General features: G+C 45.7%; 3 protein-coding genes across 6 annotated transcripts; 2 read left to right on the plus strand and 1 right to left on the minus strand.

Moving 5' to 3' along the window:
- The first annotated feature begins 125 nt into the window (after nt 1-125).
- Nucleotides 126-6,199, plus strand: LOC101072936 (heterogeneous nuclear ribonucleoprotein H1). Of its 3 annotated transcripts, none has more exons than XM_011610749.2 (11): nt 126-406; nt 2,185-2,280; nt 2,390-2,545; nt 2,625-2,768; nt 3,564-3,702; nt 4,393-4,571; nt 4,694-4,797; nt 4,872-5,007; nt 5,094-5,177; nt 5,278-5,370; nt 5,563-5,657. In XM_011610749.2, exons 2-11 carry the CDS (start codon nt 2,199-2,201, stop codon nt 5,655-5,657), a joined length of 1,212 nt encoding a protein of 403 aa, XP_011609051.1. In that variant the 5' UTR covers nt 126-406; nt 2,185-2,198. The 3 variants fall into 3 exon arrangements, with proteins under 3 accessions (XP_011609051.1, XP_029702816.1, XP_011609050.1); XM_029846956.1 differs by lacking the exon at nt 126-406 and adding an exon at nt 1,294-1,503 and having other exon boundaries at nt 5,559-6,199; XM_011610748.2 differs by lacking the exon at nt 126-406 and adding an exon at nt 1,294-1,503 and having other exon boundaries at nt 5,563-6,199.
- Nucleotides 6,200-10,289, minus strand: rufy1 (RUN and FYVE domain containing 1). The gene is made up of 17 exons (XM_003970467.3): nt 9,936-10,289; nt 9,534-9,713; nt 9,323-9,440; nt 9,146-9,247; nt 8,949-9,072; nt 8,812-8,873; nt 8,606-8,741; nt 8,395-8,496; nt 8,186-8,302; nt 7,881-8,048; nt 7,709-7,806; nt 7,512-7,631; nt 7,257-7,386; nt 7,076-7,170; nt 6,951-6,999; nt 6,802-6,879; nt 6,200-6,729 (listed from the first exon to the last, which is right to left on the minus strand). The coding sequence occupies exons 1-17, from the start codon at nt 10,261-10,263 to the stop codon at nt 6,586-6,588; spliced, it is 2,151 nt and encodes a 716-aa protein (XP_003970516.2). The 5' UTR covers nt 10,264-10,289; the 3' UTR covers nt 6,200-6,585.
- A 707-nt stretch (nt 10,290-10,996) lies between these two features.
- On the plus strand, nt 10,997-14,442 carry hbegfa (heparin-binding EGF-like growth factor a). Of its 2 annotated transcripts, XM_003970447.3 has the most exons (6): nt 10,997-11,261; nt 11,900-12,142; nt 12,233-12,431; nt 12,523-12,678; nt 12,800-12,886; nt 13,351-14,442. In XM_003970447.3, the coding sequence occupies exons 1-5, from the start codon at nt 11,219-11,221 to the stop codon at nt 12,870-12,872; spliced, it is 714 nt and encodes a 237-aa protein (XP_003970496.1). In that variant the 5' UTR covers nt 10,997-11,218; the 3' UTR covers nt 12,873-12,886; nt 13,351-14,442. The 2 variants fall into 2 exon arrangements, with proteins under 2 accessions (XP_003970496.1, XP_029703450.1); XM_029847590.1 differs by lacking the exon at nt 12,800-12,886.
- Nucleotides 14,443-16,677: the final 2,235 nt, after the last annotated feature.

A 16,677-nucleotide genomic window follows, 5' to 3' on the forward strand; every position in this document is an offset into this window, starting at 1 on the left:
ACAGGAAATCCCTGGAAGCTCATTGGTCCAGCGGGGACGGGCTCTGCTTTTAATTGGCTAGCGTAAGTGTCTTTCACGTGATATAGCGCAACGTCACGTTAGGTTTACCGATATCACGAGGCTGTAGACGAACGTCAAGACATGACATGGTAGGCTAACTTAACTGGGAGCTAGCTAAACTAGTTCATGTAAACTCTGTTTGGGAGTCCAGAAATAGATGACCGAGTGAATTTAGGGGCATCTGTTTTGAATTTTTGCCACTTACTTCAAGAGTTTTGTACGAAGACATCAATTTGCTAGAAACCCACATAGTAAATAAGCTTGTTTGTTGATTAAACTTGAGCAAACGGTAGAATTCAAATAAGTACTGAAGACAACCTGCAGTCACTGGCAAGAGAAAAGACAGGTAAACTCATCACGGTTCTTAAAAAACAAAACTTAATGTGCAGTAGCATTTTTGCTGTAAATATATACTAGACATTCAACTCGTGTATTTTATTTTAACATGAATTTCGATTATCTGTCAGGGGTTCAAAAAAGCACATTAAAATTATATATAATGCACCAAGTTTTACATGTCACTTCTAAAAAGAGATAACAAATGGCAAAATTATAGGTATTTAATGATGCTTAATCATCAAGATCAAACTGCAATATGAAAAACTTTTCTAAAATTTTACAGATGCCTTTTCTCTGCATATTTTGCCCTAATCCAATTTGCCCTAATCCAAATTACCAATATGCACTGGACCTGAGTCACTACCCGTGATAGAGTCCGTGTCAACAGTTTGGCCATTGTTAGAAAGTAGCAACATGTCAAAAGAGGTTAAATATAGATACAAATGATATACGAAAGTGACATGCATGATAACAAACGGGCTCAATATTATGTTTTGGCCCTGGCCGAGCCATCTTGTAAAAGCTTTATGGTCGTAGAAGCCAAATCACAAGAAGAATGGCATTAAGTAAGAGCACACAGGATCTCTTCATTTGGATCCTCCGTCGCCAAATTGAGCCACTATATTTTTGTCCCGGTGCCTCGATCATAGTAAACGCCTTACAAATATGATTACCCATTACAAGTTAGTCATTGCCCATAGCAAATAGGGTTACGCTGGAGTTTAGGCCAGCCAAGAGGTACAGACGGCCAGCCAGGGCCTGGCGGGCGCGTCATCGCATCTGGGCGTGGCCGAGGGCCGCTTGATGCCTATTGGTCAATTATCAGGGGTTGCCAGTTGTGCTAACACGTCCAAAAAACATTTGGCGCAAAATCCGTGTATATAGCTTCACTCGCAATGATTTAAGGTTCACTTTAAAACGCTAAATACGTCTATTGTGGTCGACCATGCATTAGCAGCGACTTCTTTAAAAGTGCTTTAAAATTTATTAAATCAGAAGGTTAGGATTTTCTGGCAACCAATTGCCCGCTTTCAGTAGTGTTCTTACGTACTGGAGGGTCCAGTGGTCACACATTCCGGCGTGTTTTCTCTACGCTTGATTCAGGTAAAAGGTTTAAACCCCATATCTTTTAGATATTGACCCTGAAACTGCTATGCCATTTTCTCCACTGAGATGTAATGCGCCTATCAGTTAGACGAGGCTCAGTTTTAATACAGAAAGCGAATGCTAGTCTGTGGGCTAGCTAAACGCTAAAGCTAATAACATGGCGCCGAATGAAAGGGCCGCTTTTGTTCTTGTGTCTGGGTGCGGTAACGTGATTGAATGTGTGTAACCCAGCCACCATCTCAACCAGCCGAAAATAAGATGTTCTCACGAATAACTTATAATTGCAAAATGCTTATTTGGTCACCCGTTAACGTTATAGGGACGCTCTTTTAACGCTGGAAATCTCCTGTACTGAGCGCACATTGTACCGCTAGCCACGTTAGCTGCTACCTTTAGGTTCCGTTTCTTTTTGTGCGACGATGCTCTGCAAGGTTAGTTCTGATATTTCAGCGGCAATACTCTGAAACGAAACTATGGGCGACTGTACGATAGAGTTTCAGGGGGAAAAAAATCTAGATTTCGGTTTTGTAATTATATGCAACTTCCCGGTAACGGATACTCAAGATGGCACTAACTGCACCGTTACACCCAAACTATTAAACGTTCATCATTCCTCTAGAGCTGAGAGCTACTAAAATTGTTATACAAGCTGATGGTCTGTCGCTACTCTTTTCTCAGGACCGTGACCAGTTATGGCTGATGAAGGGTATGTGGTTCGTATCAGGGGTCTACCTTGGTCCTGCTCAGTGGATGAAGTACAGAGATTTTTTTCAGGTAAGCACTCGTATTCTATACTACCTATCTATATAAGATTTTAAACCCCCCCCCCCCCCCCCCCCCCCCCCCCCCATTTAAACAAAGCATTTCCACATCTTTAATACAGGTTGCAAAATTATAAACAATGGAGGTGCTATCCACTTTACTTACACACGAGAGGGGCGCCCCAGCGGCGAGGCATTTGTGGAGATGGAATCAGAGGAAGACCTCAAAGTGGCAGTGAAGAAGGACAGAGAGACCATGGGCCACCGATATGTCGAGGGTGCGTATGCCCGCTGGCACACAAGTGCTGCTTTGGATGGTCTCAATAATAGCTCGTTGCTCTTTGTCTTGGATTGTAGTTTTTAAGTCCAACAACGTTGAAATGGACTGGGTCATGAAGCACACCGGTCCAAACTGCCCGGGAACTGCTGGAGATGGGCTCATCCGGCTTCGAGGCCTTCCTTTTGGCTGCAGCAAGGAGGAGATAGTACAGTTTTTTTCAGGTAAATGCAAATGTTGCAGAGTTACATTTCGACCCTCCATAATGTAGTCTTACTTATTGAAAATTATTTTTTCCGTCTTTCTTTTCTTCTTTAATTATTCAACAGCTCGTGTCTGGGCAAAACAATGCAAATTTGTATTTGGTTACAGCTAGTTATGTGTGGTTATTGTTTGGCACCTGAAAAAACCGCTGGTTGTAACTTTGATTTGTGCTACTCCTCAAAGACCTTTTAATTTGCCATTCAAATGCCTTTCCTATTTTTGCCCATCATATCCATCTGAAGCCCATTTTCACACCATTCCTTGATATGGTTCACAAGAAAAGCCACTTGAAAACTACTCTGGATAAGTTGTCTTTGCGTAGTGGTAAGGATACAGTGATGGACTTGTTCCCACTTCACCACACAAGTCCTGTTCCAGTAGCGGTGTCCTTTAATCTTTTCCTTAAACCCTTGTCTTTACATATCCTTTTCTTATATACATATTCTGCCAAGTGATTAGTTCCTAATGGGCAAGCATGTCATCACTAAGACCTCTTCTCTTCATCAACACACCAATACTATCCTGATGTCCAAAACAGTGTCCATATTCTTCCTCTTTCCTCTCATTTCTATTTTATCCCCACTAGAACAAATGTTAGTAAATGACCAGTCACTGGACGAAACAGAGCTGGTATGTTTGATGATGTGTAGAGTTTTCCATAAGTTTTTCTCTCTCTCTTTAGAGAAACTTTTCTCTGTGATTGGGTATGTGATTTAATATGTCCCCTGCTGGGGTTATCTGTCCTTGGGTTGAAGGGTTGGAAATCGTGCCAAATGGGATAACATTGCCGGTGGACATCCAGGGGAGGAGTACGGGGGAGGCCTTCGTGCAGTTTGCTTCACAGGATATAGCTGAAAAGGCTCTAAAGAAACACAAGGAAAGAATAGGGCACAGGTGGGGATGGTTGGTTGGTTGGCTGGATAAGTTGATTTTCTCATGGTGTGCACCCTCAATATTTAATCTGAATGCAAATTCCAATACTGTGCTAATATCAACTAATTAAAGAGATTGACCCAAAAATGTAAGTAAACTGCAGTAAAGTTTAAAAAAACACCACTCACATTTTTTAAAGAAGATTAATGCTTGGACACCATTGAAACATATGATGAATAACTATGTAATTACACAGTTTGAGCAGAATTGGTGTCTCGGCATTAATTGCCATTCCAGTTTGATAAATGGTAAGAAATCTCCAGGTGGAAAAACAAGAGGGCCACTGTACTCATGGTTTCGGAGCCCAATATTTCAGGTAATGCTTAGAGGATTGAAAATGGCTGGAGCCCATTTTGTCCCTTTAAAACCAGTACAGTGGCTATCACGGTAACGATACAGGGCACCTCGTGAACCTCTCAGTAGGTAGCCGTAAGACGAGCGTAAATATTCCGAAGACCCTTCTCAATTTGGTCTTCATGTGTCGCCTCAGTAGGTTCTTAACTTATTCTATAAATAATTATCAGTAAGTGCAGATTTTACTCTGGATTACACTATGACCGCGTCACCATAGCTCAGTTTCAGTATTTAGACAATTCAGGCTCATCTCTTCCGCGCCCCAGTGTGCTCACTGCAGCGTGCATATGCTCTCAGGTACATTGAGATCTTCAAGAGTAGCCGTGCTGAAGTGCGGACCCATTATGAACCACAGCGGAAGCCCATGGGCATGCAGAGACCTGGCCCTTACGACCGACCATCTGGTGGCCGAGGCTACAACATGATGGGCCGAGGGGGATCCTATGACAGAATGCGTCGCGGAGGATATGGTGGAGGTGGGTGCCAGATATGGTCATCTGTGGCAGTATTTGAGAGCCTTTATGCAAAGAGTAGAATAAATAAGAGTTGAAAGTAATTCCTTGGCTCCTATAATTTTGCTAATCTCTTTAATATTCAGATGGGCGGTATGGCGACGGCGGCTCTTCTTTCCAGAGTACAACAGGCCACTGTGTCCATATGAGAGGCCTGCCATACAGAGCAACAGAGACAGACATCTACAATGTATGTCAGAGGACAAACTACAAAATATGACTAGCTGCATATCTTAAACAAACACCTTGATTTGTCTATTTTAGTTTTTCTCGCCGCTGAATCCAGTACGGGTCCACATTGAAGTTGGCCCAGATGGCAGGGTGACGGGGGAGGCAGACGTCGAATTTGCAACACATGAAGATGCTGTGGCAGCCATGTCTAAAGACAAAGCCAACATGCGTGAGTTTCTACAATGTGCTGAATCATACTTGTTCCATTTGCACTTGGATTATTGCTGTTTACCGAGTTGTCACTTATCCCTTCAGAGCACCGCTATGTAGAGCTGTTCCTGAACTCAACAGCAGGTGGCAGTAACGGCTCATATGGCAGTCAAATGATGGGCGGCATGGGTAAGTACAGGATGGAATGTGTATCCTGTATTTTGCAACCTGCCCAAAACAGACTCAGTGGTTAAAGATTCCAATTTGGTGGGTTTTATCTTCTGAACAGGTAACCAGTCATCCTACAGCGGTGGGCAGCTGAGCTCGGGTTATTCTGGAGGATATAGCAGCCAAGGCAACATGGGTGGCTACAATGACTATAGTGAGTGTTAATTCTCATTTAAGAAATCTACATTACTACAGTATTAACACTGATACTATTGCGCACTACAGTTCTGTTCAGCTGGAGCCTTTCAGACAATTCAAATGTCTTTCCTAAATGGCAGAACTGATCCTTTCTGTATTTCATATAAGAACTCTGTGGTCCTATAGTGTGTATTCTTTCTCTTGTTAGGTAACCAGGGCGGAATGGGAAGCAGTTACTATGGCGGTGGAGGAGGAGGAAGCAGAGGGTCGATGAATGGACTGGGAGGGGGATGGGGAATGTAATTATTATTTTTTCATTAAAATTAAATATTTTGTTTTAACAGCATTTTGCTGAAAGGATTGGAAGGTCTCACAGTAAACACAGGGAAGGGTATTTCAAGATAGAGGGGTTGGGTTTGTAGTTTTTGTAAAGTGGATTACTTTGGACAGAAGCGATATCATTGTCACAATTTGTCAAAATCACTGTTGTCCTTTCTGCCTGATTTCACCCATTTTAATGATGCTTTAAATTTTTATGTTTTTGTTAATTCATCTCGAAGCACCTGGCTGTTCCTCAGTGTTCACAATCATGTCTGAGTATATCAAGTTGGAAGACTCAGGCATATCAAATTTAGTTTTTAATTTCAGTGACTCGGAAATGGGTGTTCACATCAGGACATGTTTTGTTTTCTTAAGGTGTGACCGTTGATAGAACAGCGTCTCGGAGTGAGCGCTGTGCCTAAGGCAAGCGAGTGTGAAATGGGCCGACTTGAAGGTTTCTACTGCTTCAAATGCTATTTGTATTTTCTGTGCACAAAGTGAATAAACATGTCTTGAACATCAAATTGAAACGACCATTACAAATAAGGAATTTATTCATTTATCAAAGAATGACGTAAAAAAAACCAAAACCTTGTAGTAATCATTTCAAGAAGTTGACGCGCTTCACAAAAGTCTTGTTATATTACATTCTAAATTTAAACATTCTACAGTCATTTACACTGAAAATTTGCACATTTCAGAGCAGATGACAATTAGAGCAAAATACATGTGTCATCAACTAGCCAGAGAAATAATCCTCAAGAGCAGCTCGCAGGTAATAAATCCAAAATATAGTGGTTAGCCTGACCAAACCTCACCCTCTTAAAGTATTAGTATGAACTAAACAAGCTCCTCCCGTTGGGGGTGACGGCTGAGATCTCAAACCAAGAGCAGAAGCTCTCATGTTTCATCAGGAAGAACCAAAAGAGCTCCGCTGTAGCAGAAAGGTGTGACACACATCGCACACCCGCACTGGCCGAGGGTAGGAGGGCAACGCCAGCTCGTTGCTGGAACAACTGCTGCAATAAATGTCTCCACAGTTCCTGCAGTGGTGCTGCAACACAAACACGGACAGTTCCCAGTGATGCCTACGAGGGACAGGTAACATTTGAAAGGTGGGGCTCACCTTCCTGCGTGCGATGGAAAACTCCTTTTGGCATTGCTTGCAGTGAGTAGCTTCGTCATCTTTAAGCCAGGCGTGGCCCTAACACCAGCAAAACGCAAAATAATCACTCACAGTTTAGTAGAATGCCCCAAACGTGTCAGTGATTGTACCTTCAGTGCCTTGTTGACTTCCTTAAAGTCCTCCATCTTTAGTTTGGACCTTTAATAAAAATGAGAGGACCATAAATAACAGAACTGGACGTGAATTGGTGACAGGAAGTGGCAGCAGCACTGACTGGCTCAGGTGCAGTCCCATCTCCTGCAGGGTCTGTTCCTGCAGCTCACACTTCTGCTGCAGCTGCTGCTTCTCCTCCTTCAGACTCCGCAGCTCCTGTTCCATCAGACCACAGTGAACACGTCGGACAGAGCTTTGCGTTTGTCAGCGCGTCCAGACTCCCTCCGTACTTCCCCACTGACCTCGTGCAGGCCCTGGAGTTGCTGCAGTTGCGTGCGCAGCTCGCCGCTGTTGTCCTGCTCCCGTTGCAGAGATTTCTGCAGGCTCTGCCTCTGCTCCCTCTCAGCGCGCAAATCGTTCTCCAAACCGAGCCTGAGAGCAGATGCAGCCACATCACACGGCAATTGTTACAATATCTTGAACCGCTCACGCACATGCCTTACAATGTTTAAACACTGACTAGCATTTTCCTATCTGATCATCTATTTAACGGCAACCTGAGCGTGTCCAGGTCAGTCAGTTGTTTCTGCAGAGCGTCCACCTTCCCCTCCAGCTCCATCTTCATGTCTTTGTCTGACTGGTCACTTTCTTTGTGCTCTTGCTCTGAGTTCTCTAGTCTGTCGTGCACAAACAATTAAAAAGATGTCGATGGGTCACAGGAAGTTCAACACATGGGATTCCCCCCCATCCATACCTCTGCTCGAGCTCCATAATGACCTTCTCCATGTCGTTCATCCTCTGCTCCAGCTGCACAGCCTTCGCATGTTTCCTCTCTGCCTCTTGTTCCGAGTCCTGTGGAGTTGCACAGGCTGTTGGCTGGTGTGTCCTCTCTTAATGGGGTTAAGTATGAGTTGAGGTGGGTTTACCTGAGCTTTCTGGAACATCTGCAGGTTCAGAGTCTTGACTTGGTCCAGCTGGAGTCTCAGGGCTGCCAGTGTGTCCTGTTTCTCGTGTGTGTCCTTCTCCAGCAGCTTCATGGCCACCTCCATCTCCTGCTTCAGGCCCACCTGGAGCTCCAGCTCACGTTCCAGGTCCTGAAATCATCCAATAAATCACCAAGTCAACGCGCTGCTCTGAGACAAACACAACCTACATGTTCATCTGAGCACTGCAGCAACAGTCAGCTGTATAACAACATCATTACAACAACGATCCCCGGGTGATAGCCGACCTGCCGAATGCGCTTTTCTTCTTTATACTGCTTCCAAACCACATTGTACATCTCATCCAGCCCCTGACGGGTCTGTTTGTATGTCTCCAGTTCCACCTGGCTGTCCTGAAGGGCTGCCTGGGTAAAAAGAATACAAAACCAGAGTTCAGTGATTCCTTCCTTAATCTATTTTGGGGTTAAGTCGCAGCTGCATGGCGATCATCGGTGACCTCTTCCTTTTTTTGGCTGGACTGCAGGATGGAGTCATTCTCCTGTTGCAGCTTCTCCCGTTCTTCTCGCAGAGAGTTAATCCGATCGGTTGCTGCCGTCAGCTGAGGAAGAGGGGAGAAGCCATTCAGCCGGCACAAACACACACACACACACACACACACACACACAGAGGAGCAACAGTCACTCATCAGCTCACGCGAAGCGTCTGACCTCCTCTACAAGTTTGCTGTTGGTCTTCTCCAGTGAGTCCATCTTTGCCTGAAGGTCAGTCACGGTGCCGCTGAGGTGCCGGTTCAACTCCTCGATGTAGTGCTTCTGATCCAATATGGCGGTCATCTTTGAGTCACTGAAAAATACACAGTGACAGTTGAGAGGTCCGGCGTATCTTCCCGAATCCCTGGGATGTGGCCACTCACTCTCTGGGAGTCTCGCTGCTGGCTGGGTCTTTCAGATAGAGGGAGAAATCGATGACTCCCACCTAAAGGTGAGAAGAGCAGCGGTTTAGTCAGAGCTCTGACCGATGTGTAGGCCAGCCCGTCCCACCTGGGCTCACCTGGGAATCAAGATCCTCCCCCTTAATGCACAGGTTAGCATCAATCACATTAAGGCCCACCAACAGGCCCCCCATCACCACTCCCTCCTCTTCCATCATCAGCGCCCCGGGCTCATAAAATTCACTGGGAGACAAACGGAGACTATCATGATCTGTGCCGATGCAAAACACCCTGCGTGATACTCTGCGTCACTCACCTCAGCAGATCTTTGCGGTCCAGCAAAGCTTTCATATAATCTGCAACTTTTTTTTGCATGAGTGCTAAATGGAGCCAAGCTCTTCCTCTCCCCAGGCCCGTCCTGAGAGTCGAAGCAAAACAAGTCTAGAAGTTGGGTCCCTTTGACTGAAGCTAATTAGAATATATGAACGTGTACCTGATTCCGGGGAGATCTCTGGCACTTGTGGCAATGTTGGCAGACTCAGGGCACAGTCTCTCAACTAGTTCTAGTGGTCCCCAAATGGACTTGTTCTGGCCAATAAATGATTTCTTGGCTAAAAATGCATTAGTAAAATAAATGTGCATGCCGGGACTGGGACATTAAACATTTGGATCAGTGGAAGCACTTGTTAAATCTACCATCCCACCTTTCAATCCATGTTTGAGGCAATGTTCCAGGACCACAAAGAACTGCTGCAGGGGCGGGTATTCCGAGTCCAGCGTCCGGCCCAGACTCAGCGAAGACTGGATCAGCACTTTGATGCTGAGCTTCATCATGCTGAGCAGGTTGGATCTCTCTATTGACATGTGGTCCTTGAACGGCACAACTGTAAAGAGAAAAATAATAATAAAAGTGACACAAAATGCGGATTACATACAGGGTTAACCCCATGAATATCACGAGCCTCTACAGCGCCGTCAAAGTGTAAAATTAAGACTTTACACTTAAAGTCATGTGATGTGACAGCTGAAATCCAGAAGGTCAAACAGGAAGTAGCAAAGGTGCTTTTGTAGCTCCAAGTTTGACAGATCTTTCATGAAAAACCCACCTGGTTGGTGTGAAGTGTAGTTAATATCATTTTCGGGGAGCGAGTTGGTTGGGGAGCTGGCGGCTGCTCCCTGTGCGGGATTCCTCGGGGTGGCAGCATAACTCACTCCGCTGCTAATCGTCTCGGTGGCCTTACGAGCGAAAGACAGAAGAGGAGCCGACCAGCTGTGCTCTGTGGAGGCCGGAGACGGCTTCTCGCCGGGGTCCGGCCTGTCGCTGCTGCAGAATTGGCTGTTTTTCTCGGCTTCGGAAACTTCTGTCCCCTGTAGCTGCTGTCCCGTGTTGCCATCCTCCGCTGGTGTGTTTACTTCCTCTGCTTCGTCAGCCATGTTTGCTCCCTCCGCCAACCCTTAACGGTCACGTGACCACGGGATTACTTTGGATTAGATCACGTCTCTCACAGCGCCCTCTACTGGTGGCGGAAACTCTGGCGAAGTGAAGATTGAACTACACATTTAACGGTGTATAAATATTAATCCCCAGCTATGCATTTTGTTTTAAATTAAGCAATTTAAATACCTTTAAAATGCTCAATTGTTACACGCCGCCATTAGAAACTGTTTCACTATTTTTGAACATACCATAATGATTGGTTTGAATATGGATTACTTTAAATCCTACCCCTATTACCATTCACTTAAAGTCGCACGTTATAAAATCGATTATATTGGCTAAATTTCAACACTATAACGCTACATACCAAGACTATAAATGCGCGTCCACACTTTACCACGCGATGGCGCACTTAGCTGTGTAAGATATGTTGGCTTCTATCAACCAATCAATTGAAAACAAAGTCAAAATGGATTTTAACAAATGACAATCAAAATAAGAAAAATAAAAACAAAATACTAGGCTATTCTTACATGGGGTCTTTTTTTATAGAATAAACTACGTATTTGTGGATGAAATGAACCTTGGAAAGCCTCACCATAGTGACCATTAGAATAACTCAATGGAAAAGCAAGTGGTCGTGTGTAATAAAGAGTGTTATTGTGGAGCGCGCCTATCCAGCAGATCTGTGGGCGTGGTGAAGCGCTCAACACTTTAAATGCGGCTGCGTCTCTGTCCAGACGTTCTCTCCCTCCGATCCTCTCACTGCACCACATCCAGAGGCCCCCAGGAGCCACAAACCAGTGGAATTAATTCACCAGCACATCAACACCGACAAAAGAAACCAAGGACTATTTAGATCCGGAGCTGGTGAAAGGAATTATTTATTTATTCTGAAATTTTCGCCTTCTTTATTTTTTTCTCAAATCCCTTTTGGAATCGTTTGGCATCATGAGGATTTTCAGTGTTGTGCTCCTGCTGCTTCACGCCTTGGGTGAGTTTTCCCACCTGTCAGATAAAAATAGCGAATTTGTAATGTTTGCTTTCTTCTGTTCGTCCGGTCAGCGACTCCATTCATTGCGCGCACTCTTGCGCGGTCAGATCAGAAACTTCCCCAAACTTTCAAGTGTTTTCAAGATGTCAGGCTATTCGTGAGCTAATGGGGTCATCTCTCTATTTTAGAGCATGCTTTATGTAACTAGATACATTTATTTTTAACTCATATTCTTGCCCGACATTAGCTTACTGTCTGTCCATGCGTTTTGAGTGCGCGTTTAGCACGCAGGAGGTATATCGGGACTTTCTGCGCTGCGTTGTTACGTCCCTCCAGGCTAAAAAGGTTAAGGAACATACCTAAGAACACCTACCGACCACGCTGCGTGTGTGATAGATGCGCGTTTCCTAACAAGGTTCAGTAAAATTCCACCTAAAGCCAAAAAAGCCAACCTGGAGCCTCTTCGCGCACAACATGTTCCAACTTGTCCTCAGAGGTTCGGCCCACCTTGGCACACTAACCCGCAAGCACCGACGTTTCCCCACAGATAGACTTTTTGGTCTTGTTTTTTACGGTGAAGTGAATCCAAAGCCACTCGCGACTGCTAACATTGGAATTCTTCCTGTTTTGTGTTTCAGTGGTGTCCAGAATGGTCTGCGGCGCTGCGGTCGACAGACACGAGAATGACAGGCAGAGGCACAGCGCTGTCTTCAAGTTCCTGGACACGTCCAAAGACAGGAGGGCAGAGGAGGAGAGCGGGAGCGTGAGTGCCACCACGGTGGAGTACAGCCAGGACGGCAAAGATGAGGAGTACGATGATGACTATTATGAAGAGTATGAAGACAGCCTGTCTGGAGACTATGAGATGGAGCTTCCACAAGGTACGGCGGACGCATGTGCCGATTTTGTTTGGTCCGAATTCCGTTTTTAGCTGCTTAAAAACATCTCTCTGTGTTTTCTCTGGCTCTCAGTTGCTATGTCAAGCAAACCCAAAGACCCGTCTGTCACCCTGGAGGCTGAAAGAACTGAAGGAAAGAGAAGGAAGGGGAAGGGGAGGTCTAGAGGAAAAGGCAATGGGAGGAAGAGGAATCCATGTCTGAAGAAATACAAGGATTTCTGCATCCACGGCACCTGCCAGTACCTGAGGAACGTCCGTGCACCATCCTGCGTGTGAGTACAAGCTCTGTCGCTCCTGCGCGCCCTCCGGCACCCCCCAGGTCAGCTGTAATACTAACCTCCCGCCGTCTGCCTGTCTGTGCAGGTGCCTTCCGGATTACTCTGGCGACAGGTGTCAGTTTTTCACGCTACCTGTGGAGAAGCCTCAGGGCGGCTACAACCGCACCACAGCTCTGGCCGTGGTGGCCGTGGTGCTGTCGTCCGTGTGCCTCATCATCATCGGCCTTTTGCTATTGCTAAGGTAAGGAAAGGACTCGGAGACTGCACCCACAACCACACACACACATACACGCACAGATGAAGGGCTTAAATGGAGGTTCAGCTAATATACCAGCTTAAACTAAATCTTGTGTTCATTCCAGGTTTCACAAACGGGGAGCATATGATGTAGAGAATGAAGAGAAGGTCAAACTAGGCTTAGTGTCCAACCACTGAAGGAGTAAAGAGAGGTGAGTAGAGAGGAGCAGGAATATCAACTACCAGCACACAATGAGGCTTTTCAGACCACAGCTGAGTTGTTCAGTATAATTTTTGAATGAAGAAATCACCACAAACATAGTGTCTATTATCACATTTTAGCATAATCAATAGATTAGAATCTTGATTAATTGCTTAGCTGTCAAATCATGACCTCCCCCACCCAGAAGTTTGCATTCACTGTCAGGGAAGAGCAAAGAAATGAGTAAATACTGATGTTTAGAAGTTTAGAGGACGACATAAATCTATAATATATAAGTAATATACCTCCAATTAGTTTTCTCTTGTTAAAACAGAGATCTAAAATTTGATTTCAGGCACCAAACAGATACCTGAGCGTCATAGCAACGCATCCACCATCAAACCAGTACCATTTCCCCCTCCTCACCCGGTTGAACTTTTACTCATGTCGCGTTGTTTTTTATTTTATCTTTAGACACAGATGCAGAAATTCTACCTCAAAATAGAAAAAGAGACGTGAACCACGAGAGGAGGTCCTGGGGGAACGAGGATCGTACATGAAGAAGGGAACCGAGGTCTTCCTCGCCCTCTGCTCGATGTTCGGGTGGAAACGGGCAGCTGAACATATTCCTGCAGGCCTCAAACGAGGAGGGCGCGCCTGAAACTGGAATACTAACGGCCCAGGCGATGGACAAGCACGGTGGGACGCAGAGGAGGAGGAAGAGGAATGTGTCTGGACTCTGAGCTGCTTCCTGACTGTGTGAAAAGTGGTCATTTGGGACTGAGCTCGACAAAATTGATCCTCAGACAGCTCAACCTGGAATCTTTGTTGTTGTGTTTTCCAACAGACAGCATTTTTTTATTTGCCTGCACAAAACCATCTTTTTTTTTTTTCATTTTGTGTATAGTAAACGCTATATTTATAAGTTTAATTTATTTATTTAAGCTAACTGTATTTATAGAGATTTTAACCAACGTTGACCGATTTTAAAATAATGTTACAGGTTTTTTTTACGTCTTATTAGATAAAATATTTATTTATGATACGAGTCAAAGCAAATAACGCAGAAGCTCCGAGTCCAACCCATAATCAACGGCACTGGGATCCATAAACTGATCTGAAAAGATGCCGCATTAATTGCTGCAGCACCAGTGGAACCTGCCCAGTAGAACCAGTTAGACCAGTAGACCATTAAGCAGCTCCAACTGCAGATGTTGAGGAGGCACGTCGGGAACGGCAATGAGGGAGGTGGCGCGCGTTGCTTTTGAACCCCAATATTCAAGGTTTGGAGACCCTCGAGGCCAAATTGAAGTCCCGTCCCAGGTTTTCCTGACAGGTCCGTCGTCATCGGTGCACAGCGTCACGACAAAGTGACGCGGCGTTGACGACCTGTAAGGTCTTGTTGTCCACCCATCCCGATCGGAGAAACTCCCTTCAGATCCATGTTCAGCTGTCAAGCAGGTTAAAAATGTGAATTAAAGCATTTCACCCTTTCAAATGCAATTTTGAAGTGATGATCATTGTGAATTTATATTAAGCGCAAAATAAAATGGAAAAAAAGCTCATCCGATTTGTTTCTGGCTGCTTTTGCTTCCTCGTCTCAAAGAGCCATGAATTCGGCTCGTTTAAAACCTCTCGGACGCGCTGACGGATCACTTGGAGCGTGTTTATTTTCCCACTTCTGTTCACTTCCTTACTGTTTCAATCCCACTGTGAAGTTTCCCTTCATTAAAGTGATCATAACATTTAGATTTCCTGTGTTTCCGACGTGTGAGGCACCTGTATCCGGGCCGATCTCACACATAAAGAGAAATCTCTGGCCTTAAAGTTAAACTGGTGGTTATTTTAATGAACGGGAGATCGACCCGAAGCAGGAACCTCGTCGGCCTTACATCAGTATGTACTGACAGATCAGTCTTAATGAGCGGAGCTGCTGCACAGTAAGCAGGCCTCCGCCACGCCACAGCACCGCACGCCATTACTCACACAACCGCCAGATGTCTCGTTCAAAAAAACCCCCAAAAAAACAAGCCACCGAGTCGAACATCTGACACCTCAAACGGCCCCCGTTGCCGCAGAGTTCAGAGAGCCCACATGCAGCAAACACTAGCAGGATGCAACAATGGTGTCATGTATGTGCGCAGCACGCCGCTTTAATGGGGCTGCAGAAAGTCAAAGGACCCAGCTGGACTCAAAGGCAGGCTGAGGCCCAGCCAAGTGTTAGTCAACCCTTGAAGTCGCCTCCTACACGGATGTTGTTACACTATGAGTGTGTGTGCATCTGTGAATAAACCCCACAAGTATGAATTAACCCAGCATTGGTAAGCAAAAATCAGCCCTTGTTGTTTACGTGTTGGCAATTAGCTCACATTCGTTGCCGGCTGTGGTTCCGATTGGGATACTTTCTCCACGGAGGACTGTTCGCTCTCTCACGTTCTGGCCGGGAGGACGGTTAGTTAAAGACAGATGTTCAGCTGAAAGGCGTGGGTGCGGTACCTGATTCAGTAACTGCTAATGCCATTTGCTGAGCAACTAAAGAAGAAAAAATAAAATAAAATTACATCCCCGCACACGTGCTCGCTAAGTCTCAGAGCTGAGCTTGCTGCCATTACTTAAATGACTCAGCTTATTTATCAAATGAGGATTATGAGGCTCCAGATGGATGGAGGGATGAATTATGCATCAGAACTGTGATATTTTGGGGTTTTGCTGATGAGGGTAATAAAAAAAATCCACTGGTGTGAAGGCGCTGTGTCATCGTCCATTATGAAGCGGCCTCCCCTGGGTAGAAAGCACCAGCTAGTATCACGTGCACACCCCAGTACACGACAGGATCACTCCTCTGAAGACGCACGTACACAGCATCTGCGTTCACAGGGTCAAATGCATCGCTGTACTGCATTACAGATCCAGCGCACGCTCCGCTGCGTCTTCCTCGCGGTTCTTCCGTGGGACAGATGAAATTTTCATTGGTCGCATCTCGGCTGAGGTGATGCAGCTGGAGCGCTCGGGACAGTATTCTCGCGCTCCAGCAGAGGACACCGCTGAAGGACGCTCAGGACGCCGCGGCGGCCTTGTGTGAACCAGGATAAAGAAGAGCAGGGAAATCATTTTAAGTCATTTCCCTCTAAAGGTGAGTCGTCTGCGCAGTCAGCAGAAGCGCAGTTATTTCTGCTGATATGTGCGTGCTTACGCGTGTTTGTCTGTGACAGGGGGTAATAGTCATCTACAGTAGTGGGGCCACCTAATCCCGGCCTCTCAATGTCAAGTAGCGGCGTGGACAAAAATAGTGGCATGCAGTCACACTCGCATAGCTGCTATTCCCGGGAATGATGGCCACCTAAGGGGCAGAACTGCTGCTTTTAGGATTTTTAGGAAAAGAAGGTGAACGTCCCACATAGCGAAAGGTTGTTTGCACGGGCTGGAGGCCCCGACAACAGACTGACCTATTTCGCCACTTCGACCTTAGAGCTGATTAGTAAACCGGCGCGTTGACGGGACGGTGTGGTCACGGCTATTCTGTCAGAACGGTGACGCTCTGTTGTGAAAGCTGCTTCCTGTGCCGCTGGGGAGCAACAATGGGTGATTTCCACTCTAATATAAAAGCACTTACACCAACATTTGGAAACATCATCACCATGTGAACGGATATAATCAGCAGGAGCATATTATTATTGGATATTAATGACTCTGCTGAGCTGATACGGTTGAAAACGTGGAGGATGTGGGTGTGATGTAGCTGCCCAGCTGCTCTGACTGATGGGGTGGATCCGATCACCGCGTCCCTCCCTTCACGTGGCG

The sequence above is a fragment of the Takifugu rubripes genome, chromosome 14 (assembly GCF_901000725.2).
Source record: "Takifugu rubripes chromosome 14, fTakRub1.2, whole genome shotgun sequence".
NCBI classification, from domain to species: domain Eukaryota; kingdom Metazoa; phylum Chordata; class Actinopteri; order Tetraodontiformes; family Tetraodontidae; genus Takifugu; species Takifugu rubripes.